Here is a 10,076-nt window from a genome sequence, read left to right as displayed (position 1 = left end):
GACACTCCAAGAGATGCTCACTGGAGAACAGATGCTGTTGCACTGGGCTTTGTCAAGCAGCATCTCCACATGTGGAATTCTCCAAGGAGCAAAAATCATTCATACTTGAGCAACTTCTAAATACAGTGTGACCTTGTAAAATACAGTGTGACCATGTTGGCACCAAAGTAGATTCTGAAAAGTCTTTGAGAAAAGTTTTCTCCATGTGGTACTACTCAGGAATAAAATTCTGTGGGGTAGCTGGTGCTTGAAATAATGAAANTTTTTTTTTTTTTTTTTTTTTTTTTTGGCAAACCAACATAGAGAAGCAGCTCTGGAACTGCCAAATTAAAAATTGAGAATTTTAGCAACTCAATAGTACTTTTTAAGGATAGTAATCAAATGTGGTTGTAATTTAAAACCTGAGGCTGTGCACTGGTTGTTAGCTTAAAACTACCTTTCCATATAACATTGTGCTTCCATTGTATAACAAAGAAAAAAAAATTAACAAGAACTAGAAAAGTTTGCTGCTGAACAGTGCTAGGACATACAGACAAAAAAATACTAATACATGTTATCTACTCAGAATATTGATTTGAGTCATATCTAAAGGGACATAATGGACATTAGAAAATGCTTACTTGTGACTGACTTAGCTACTGCCAAAAAAGTTGAATATGTATCAAATAATGTTTAATTGAATTTATTATATGCACTATATACAGATACTAAAATGCCTTGCAACTGTGCTCCCATGAACACATCAAATTTGAGTAGGCAGGTGAGTTCATGTTTAGCAAATAAATTACAAAAACATAAATTACTCAGAAAGTTCTCTAATCTTGGTGATCCCAAAAGCAAGTAAAAGGGCAGGACAAATTGTTTCAAAGAAGCTCTACGATCTAAATTTGCAGAATCTGCATAGCTACTCAGAATGTTTTCACCACTGAAACATGGCACTGTTGTCAAGGTACCATTTAAATCATCACAAAACAAAGCAAAACAAAACAAAAAAATTCACTGGACTGATCTTTTTTTTTTTCCACCAAATCCAAGTATACAGGAAACTATACTAAACAGATTTCATTTTTTTTTCCAAGGGCATAAGTTTCAAAAACAAGTTGCTTTTTTAATTATAGATAGACAGGTATAAAATCTTTGTAAACCTCTAATCTTAGATTCAACATTTTCTGTAAGTAAATTAGGACCTTACCTAATAGAACTTGTTATGAAATTTGTTCTATGACATACTAGTAGGGACATGATAAAAGAAAACCAGAAAAGAAAGCTGCGTAACACTTAAATATGTAGAAAACTTGGATTAAAATGATGATTAACATTGTTAAGGCTGTATATTCAAGCACTGTATGTTAAAGAGAGCAGTGGATATGATTTTTAGGCAACAAGAAACGTCCTGTTTTACGCATGATACTGTAATTATAGAATGATGATGTCAACAGCTGATTGTTGGCATAAACTGGCTACTTAGAGCAGGAATGTGAGTTAATAAAGATAGCAGAAGATGGCAGAAATGAATTCTGAGAAATGATAGCCAGYTTTCTCCAGCAGTCAGCCTGATAAGGAAAACTCCAAGATTCTAGCTCTGCATCTAAATGAAATACTCTTTTTTCTCCTCTGCATTGACTTGGCTGCCTTCTGCATTGATAATGGCTGTGTCGGCATCAGGTGCATCTTCAGCTCCTTTTGCTTCATTTGTTAAATATGTTCCTGTAGGAATCAGTACAAGAGAAAAGGAAAAAAAAAAATTAGGGTTTTTTTTTTTTTTCACCCCGCATTATAGGAAGCACATTCAATCAATGCACCATTTATTTTTTTAATGAATGAAAAGTATTTCTACACAGTTTCAGTATATATCATAAAGGTATGCTCAACTTTCTAATGYGCATAAGAAATATTTACACTGATATTTATACTGATAAGGGCACAGACAAACTCTATATTCAAAATAAATTAAGGGAATATTTTAATAAAATTCTACTTTATCTAACTGCAGTAATATGCAATATATTTTTCAATTATAGAATAAGTGATAAAATCTTGGTTATTTATTTCATGAAATATCCAGCAAAAACAAAGCAACTACGAAGACAGATATTCATAAACATGCTTTGTTCTGTTTTGTTTGGTTTGTTTTTTTTTTTTTGTAATGGCCACTGACTATAATTCTGCTTTTTCTTGATCATATCTATGCTTTAATTTTACAGAATTGCATCATAGTAAGTTCCAAGAATTATGAAATTGAGGCAGTTTTATTAACTGAATCAACTCATACTATATTAGCACAACTATTTTAATACTCTGGATACAAATGAAAAAAATGTGTACACTAGTCACATTTCCCTTTGTGAAAAGCATTATTTATGTTGGCATAAGGTGTACAAGTGTTCATTCAGGAAAGTAATACAAAAGAGACACACTTTCACTGGCTCATTATAAAAAATTCAAATTCCCTCCCTTGTAGTCCAATCAAATTGAAAAGATTTTTTTTTAGAAATTTATGTTTGCTAGGCATATAATCATCCTATATGAAATGRGACTTAATGAACTAATACCAACATTAACCATATCTTGTTTGTTTTTGTTTGGTTTTTTTTTGAGAGGCGTGGGTAGGGAATCAACTGAGTTTTAGCAATAAGTCTCCAAGCCACACAGAGTTTAAATCTCAAGGAGTGATTTTGAAACTAACTAGGTCAAAATCAAACTATAGAGAAGTCAGAAGTCAGYGTCACTCCATTCCTGTTGTCTTTAGTGGCAGAGGGGACTGAAAATGGAGGAGCCAGAATTTTTAAGGTAAAACCACAGAATAAAGTAAAGCTTGCCACAGGAATGAACCCCTTATCCCAGAGGGATCATTGGTAAACTGATTTGAAAACTCACCACTGCCTTCTAATATTATCTTTTAAAYATGTACTTAAAATATTAGCATAATCTATCAAGATTAAAAATTTTGTTCAACTCAGTGCGTATGTGCTCCAGTTAAAACTATGAAAACGTGGTGAGAACATGTAATCAAGTGTCTGGAGTTAAGAGCCACAACCAAGGGCAATGTTACCTCTCAGTCTCTCTAAATCCCTGATTTACCAGATGACCTTGGGCATGTAACTAACTCCAAGTCCTTTACCTTACCCAGGCCACTGTAAAACTGGTGAAATTTCACAGGGACTTCATTTGTAATTGGACTGATAACTAAGATTTTTTGTTCAAATAATTTAGCAGAGGGGGGAAGGTGAAAGGGAACAGCATTCCCAGGTGAAATCATGCCTTGCTCCCAAAAGTGACTGAACTTCCAGTGAATCTGTCCTACCTTTATGTCTTGCCAGGTATCGACCRAGGAGAATTATAGAACATAGAGTTACAAAGACGACTACAGCCACTATTCCTCCTATAACAGCATGGTCAGGTCCAGTGTGTCCAGCCAGGGCGTTTGGATCTGGAGGGAGACACAAAAAGCAAAAGTGGTCCTACACAGAMAAAGAAATGACAGGGAAATTCACAGTACCAGGCTTTATACTGATCATCATGAAAATAGGGCATTTCCCTCTTTAATATTCAACATGGTTATTCCCACTTTTACTCCCAGTATCTTATCGACAGCACAGTGCTGCTTGTATTCCCAGATTGTTAAAACCCTGAGGACATCACAGTTATGAAAAATATCACCTTATTCTTCTTTGGCAGAGGTTATTAAATGGAAAAGGTTTCTAGCTTTGTCCTCATCATTTTACAACTGAAAACCTGGCCATAGCTATTTATAGAAGGAAAAACAAGGAAGTGAGGATTGGGGATCGGATAGCATCAGCAGAACACTGCCTCYATAATACATAATTTATGGAATTGATTCTCAGTGGGGAACCCTTCCTCTCGTTGCTATCCTCTTGCACCCGAAGTGAAAAGGCAGATGAAGTGCAGCTGGGCCAAGTCCCCCTGCACATGGCTGAGGCTGCATGAATTTGGTCAGATAAAGGTATCAGGCACCCTGGAAGCTCATCGTTCAGTCACAAGCACCAGTCTGTGAATTTACTGCAAATACTCAATTAACACCCAATGAGAGCAAGCTGAAAGAGAAATCATGGAATCACAGAGTCAGCTGGAAAGGAAAAAAACCTTTGAGATCATCAAGCCCAACCAATGACCCAACATCACCATTAAAACTAAACCATGGCACTGAGYGCCACATCCAGCCTTTTCTGAAACCTCCAGGGATGGTGACTCCACCACCTCCCTGGGCATCCCATTCCAATGCCCAACCACTCTTTCTGTGAAGAACTTCTTCCTGATGTCCAACTYAAACCTGGCACAGCTCRAGGCCAKGTTCTCTTGTCCTGTCCCTTGTTCCCAGGGAGAAGAGGCCAAACCCCACCTGGCCACCTGCTCCTGTCAGGGAATTGTAGAGAGAGATGAGGTCTCGCCTGAGCCTCCCTTCTCCAGAACAAACYCCCAGCTCCCTCAGTACCTCTTCTCACAGGATTTGTGCTCCAGACCCTTCCCCAGCTCCGTTCCCTTCTCTGGACATGCTCCAGCCCCTCAACATCCTTCCTCCATTGAGGGACCAGAACTGGACACAGGACTCAAGGAGCAGCTCATCAGTGCCGCGTACAGGGGAAGGATCACTGTCCTGCTCCTGCTGGTCACTCTGCTCCTGATTTAGGCCAGGATGGCATCTGGGCACRCTGCTGGTTCATGCTCAGCTGCTCTCAATCAGCACCCACACATCCCTTTCTGCCTGGTCACTGTCCAGCCACTCTGCCCTGAGCCTGTAGTGATGCACAGGGTTGTTGTGGCCACATTGTACAGCAATTGCACCCTGGTGTTSTTAAAACTCACATCGTTGTGTTTGACCCAACAATCCAGGCTGTCCAGGTCCTCTGCAGAGCCCTCCCATTCTCCAACAGATCAACACTCCCCCACAGCTTGGTGTCACCTCAAAATCTGCAAATGGCAGAGTGCATGGGCAGGTTCATTTTCCTCACTGCACAGAGCACTGGGAATGCTATCAGATCCAAGTGTTCTCTGCTGGGCATTTGCCTACTCTGTTCCCTGATGCATCACAAAAGTTGCAAAGAGATAATCACGGGGAATGGCACCACTTAGGGATGAGTAATTCTGCAGAGCTTTCAACAATGAGCCAGCAACCTGTGACTGTTGACTCAACAGAGAGATCAGAAGGAGGCAAAAATTCAGTCTGAGGATCATGGTATGATTCCTATTGCAATGAAAACGCCTCCACTGMGAAGTAACAGTAATTCTCTGAAGATGTTATTAGCATCCATTGGATGCTGCAATCAGTCCACTCTCACTGCTTCAAGGGCATTTCCCTCATAGGAGCTATTTATACTCCACAAATAGTTTGCAAACAGTTGCTTTGCTTTACAAAAGGGAAGTCGGGAAAAATATTYACACAGAAAAGAGGACAAGTCTGTGAACATGACAGAAAGGCCTCTGATAACACCAAGGAGCTGTGATTCCRTAACACTGTAATTCCATTCTGCTGACCAGGGTGGTTGTGTGGCAGTGAAATGTCATTGTGTACATCGGCATGGGAATGTCATGAGGTGTGACAATCCAAGCACTGGTGCTGCACCCAGCTCAGGACAAATCCTGCTGTTGATCCAGGCTGGGGGATGAACTGATCCAGAGCAGCCCTGGGAGAAGGATTTGGGGTGCTGGTGGGTGAGACATGAGCTGGCCTCGTGCTCTTGCAGCCAAATGCATGCTGGGCTGCACCCAGAGCCCCAAGGGCAGCAGGGCAGGGAGGGGATTCTGCCCCTCTGAGACCCCACCTGGAGAAATGCATCCAGTTCTGGGGTTTGCAGCACAGGAAAGAYGTGGAGCTGCTGGAGTGAACCCAGACGAGGCCACCACCAAGGTGATGAGAGGGATGGAGCAAMTTTGCAATGAGGAAAGGCTGAGAGAATTGGGATTGCTCTTCCTGGAAAAGAGGCTTTGGGGTGCTCTAAAGGTGGCCTTCCAGTACCTGAAGGGGGTCTGCAAGAAAGGTGGAGAGAGGCACTATTTACAAGGGCATGTAATGATAGGAMAAGGAGAAATGGCTTCAAACTGAGAGGTTTAGATTAGATTTTAGGAAGAAATTTTGCACTGCGAMGTGCTGGCACAGGTTGCCCAGAGAGGCTGTGGATGTCCCATCCCTGGAAGTGCTCAAGGCCAGGATGGAGGGGACTCTGAGGAACGTGGTCKAGTGGAAGGTGTCCCTGCCCACAGAATCAGATGATCTCTAAGGTCYCTACYGACTCAAGCCATTCTATGATTCCACGATCTACAAACACACAMGTATATAAATAAAATGTTATATAGACGAAATAAAAGAATCCTGTTTTCCCCTCCTTTTCCAAAGGTGAGGCATTCTGAAACTACACTTTCAGACTTGCTAAAGMACAGAGTGGTGTGGCCACAGTTGCAGATTCAGTTCTGTTCTTAACTGGACCCACCAGGCATGAGTTTGTCACTTAYTGATGGCTTTCTGTGATTCCATATCCCATATCCCATATCCTTCTTTTTCTTCCACTGACCCCTGCTAGCATGCTGCCAGTAACATTGGAGTAAAGGGGATATTCTAAGGAATAACATACTTCCTGATATAATCCAGAGCAGGGTTAGCACAGAACTTTATCTGGAGGCATTTTTGAAAAGCTGATTGAAGAGCGCAGCCTCAGCTCAATACCCGGACTTACAACGCAYGTCCTCTGTGAGCTTTAATAAACATTACAGATAAAAAATCCTCACAATACACCCAGATAAATACACCTCTGTGTTTCTATCCTCAGGTGATTTCCTGCACAGAGGGACTCACTCCTCCTCTGACAGACCAGATGTGATTACATGAAGTGACCTAAGGCCTGCATAAATGCAAGGTCTCCAGCAATGAGTGTAGATTAATGACATTCTAATACTGCTGAAATAGACTGAAAATTTTTAACATTAAAATTAATGTAGGTATTCATTGGGCTGCAAAAGTAACAGTATATTTTTTTCTGTAATCTCAACCTTGCTATCAAAGCCAGATTTTATTGGTTGGTATTGCCAGAGAAGTTTCTCCAGGAAAAAAAATTACATAACATATTACCATTATATTACTAGTGAACAATTCCTTTGTTAAAAAGGAAAAAGGAAAAGAAGGAAGAAAGGAAAAGATGGAAGCAAAGGAAATAAAGATCYTTAAGAGTGGCAAACATTTTCTTGGGACAAAAATATTTTTTTCCATCTCAAAATGAAAATCTGTACAACATAAACAATATTCTGAACGGGGAGCATGCCTCATGAATAGTCTCCTCATAGAAAAATAATGTTAGCATTAAATATAAATACCTTCTGCATTATGCATACAGAGTAATGCACTATACTTTTGCCTTTCATGAAATGACCCAAGCCCCATGAGTGAATTATAGATCTGGGCCTTTCTATCACAGTATAAATAATTACTATTTCAAAATGTGCCTGAGCAGTATCTGAAAGATAGAAACACAGGGATTTGGAAACTGTGCCTTTTTGTATTTTAGGTATTTATACAGTGAACATGCACAATCATTCAACTGTTCTGGGCACAAGTGTTATCAACTGCCATGAAAGTTCCTGAAAGTGCTTGGTGTGTCTTTGGGCCCTGACCACTCCACAGTGTGCTTTCCAAAATACAGAATACTCTTCAAATTATTTTTAGACTCGTGTTACAAGCTTCATGTACTGTACCAAGTAGATCCACTTGGTACAGTATATCCATACATAACTCCAGCAAACTAAATCTTAGGTATGCAACTATGCAATAAATACTTATAATCCTGCTGTTTCCACAAAAGAAAAAAAAAAATAAAGAAAAAAAATGGACCACCCTGTTATTGCTTTATTATACACTGGTTTTTACTGGATGAGCAGTAATACTCATGGCAGCTACAATAGTCATGGCCTGAAACAGTGAAATTACAATTTTACAATCAGACTAGATCTTCAGAAATCAGCTTAGATCAGGTATTTTTCTGTTTATTTCATCCATTGATAAAACTAAGAGAACCTTATAGAAACATAATTACACAAAGCCTCACAATTCTCTTTTATTCCCTCTTTTATTTTTCTTAAATTTAGACTCTTCAAAATACAGATTGCCAAGGCTGTGAAAATGTACYCATTTTCAACTTTTGGGATATCCCTGTCACTTTTTGTTCACAAACTGTGAACACATCTAAAATAAATAACACACAAATTAAACAACACTCTTAAAATGAATAAGAGGAAAAAAATGTCTTCTTTGTTAAGAAACGAAATACATCACATAAATCTTAGACCTAATAAATAAGTAGATATGTGCTTTTTATGACCTGCTGACAAAGTTTCAGKGTCGAATATTTTAATATAAATTCACACTTTAGTTAAGCAGAGAAATTTTKGAACAGTTTTCCATGCTTTTGCATAAAGTGTATGTTAATTATTCATCTAATTTCAGTTTCTCCATGCATAAGTTTCCTTCTTATTTATGCAGAGTTGACTTGACTGAGCAGGCTGCAGGAAAGGGTCAGATAACCCTTTCCTGAGCAAAGGCAAAACAAGCAGATTTGTGAATGCTGAAATGGCATATTTTGGGCAATATGTGCTCAAGTAACCCCCTATACTGCAGAATTTTATCAACATGTATTTTTGGCTCATATGCTGAACTTAAAAAAAAAGAAAAATCACTCTGAGCATAAGATGACCTAGGTTTTGAGGCATCCAAAATAATAATTTGTTTTGACCATTTATACTCTAAGCAAAACTAGAAATAAAGGTCCTAATTTGCTGTGGAGCTTAAATAGCATTCACAAAATGAAGAGTTATTAAGTATATGTATTATTCATAAATTACTGTTCCTTAAGGCTGGGAAAAGAAAGGGATGTCCCATTTCTCACAGAAGTACTGAAACCACCAGCCTACAGTCACTTTTCCTGATTTCATGAATAACCAATTGCTGTGGCAAAATAAACTCACTCCCTAAGGGATCCTGGGGCATGGCTCTATGTTACAATTTATATGGCAGAAACATCTCTTCAAATGCCTCCTGCTTCTTTCCCCACATTCAGGGACTTCTTAGAACCCCCAGTACAACTCACCAATATTTCATGTTTTTGCAAAAGCTGTGGTTTCAAGGGCCTGGCTCAGATTAGCAAAGCAATGTTCTTATTAGTACAAAAAGTACAAAAATTAAATAAACAGCTATGTCTTATTCAAAAAGCTGCTGAACTGGTGAGGGTGCTGTTGAGGGTGAAAATGAATGATGAACTGTGAACATTTCTGGAGAATTTCTGGGGAAAATCTAACAAGGAACCCCAAACCATGAGACATCTAAACCTGCACTGCTTTGAAGTGTCTTAACCAGGAAAGACCAAACTGCACAAAGTATGGAGAGCAAGAAGTTTTGGATTTTCTGAAATCCATCAGTGAATTAGAAATTAATTGCATCAGAACTATTCTCCATTAAATTTTCTCTTCATATCAGCTAAATTTCCCAATGAGAGCTATGTGATCATACTTTTTCACTCTGTTCAAATTATTTATGAATTGTGGATCCATTACAAGTTTTAAGAGACACTGAAGATCTTGAGGTCCTGGTTTCCTTATAACTAACCTGAGAGGACAGGTTGCAGCAGTAGCTCAAAGATTATTAAATACCAGAGGATGCCTTCACAGAGACAAAAGCTTCAGTCAAAACCTCTGTCCAAAAAAATCAATTTTTCATTAGCGGTTTTTCTCCGTTGCAAATACTTCAGTGTCCAGTATGGTGCAGATCCTGTTTGAAGCTTTTCACGTAGTTTGGTGGCATTTATAACACCTGAGCCCTTGCCACCTCAACCTTTTTTCCCCAAAACCCACCCTTGGTGCTTCTCTTCCTTCTTTTCTCAGGGCAGCTCACAGTGCASTATTTCTATAATTCAGTTAAAAAGCCACGAGGCACAATCTCATGGAAACCAGAGAAGATTTCTTTCTACAGTTTATGGCATAAACTTGGGTTTTAAAATGTATTTAGACTAATATAATTTGCCAGATTTAGTCACAGGGTTTGTAAAATAAGTCATTGTCCCACCAATGCAAGTTTAGGG

The 10,076-nt window shown here is 39.0% G+C and overlaps 1 protein-coding gene across 2 annotated transcripts in view; it reads right to left on the bottom strand.

Moving 5' to 3' along the window:
* Positions 1-288: 288 nt before the first annotated feature.
* CADM2 (cell adhesion molecule 2) overlaps positions 289-10,076 on the bottom strand; it is a 554,996-nt gene continuing 545,208 nt past the window's right edge. For both annotated transcript variants that reach the window (XM_057389925.1, XM_057389926.1), the window contains 2 exons: positions 3,305-3,430; positions 289-1,707 (listed from right to left, as the gene is read on the bottom strand). In XM_057389925.1, the coding sequence (XP_057245908.1) occupies positions 1,589-1,707; positions 3,305-3,430 (245 nt within the window). In that variant the 3' untranslated portion in view covers positions 289-1,588. The remainder of the gene's footprint in view (positions 1,708-3,304; positions 3,431-10,076) is intronic.

This window comes from Malurus melanocephalus, unplaced genomic scaffold, assembly GCF_030028575.1.
Source record: "Malurus melanocephalus ecotype Western Australia unplaced genomic scaffold, MMel_1.1 scaffold_21, whole genome shotgun sequence".
Lineage (NCBI taxonomy): Eukaryota > Metazoa > Chordata > Aves > Passeriformes > Maluridae > Malurus > Malurus melanocephalus.
Note: the sequence above shows the minus strand (reverse complement) of the source record. Positions and strands in the feature narration are given on the sequence as shown.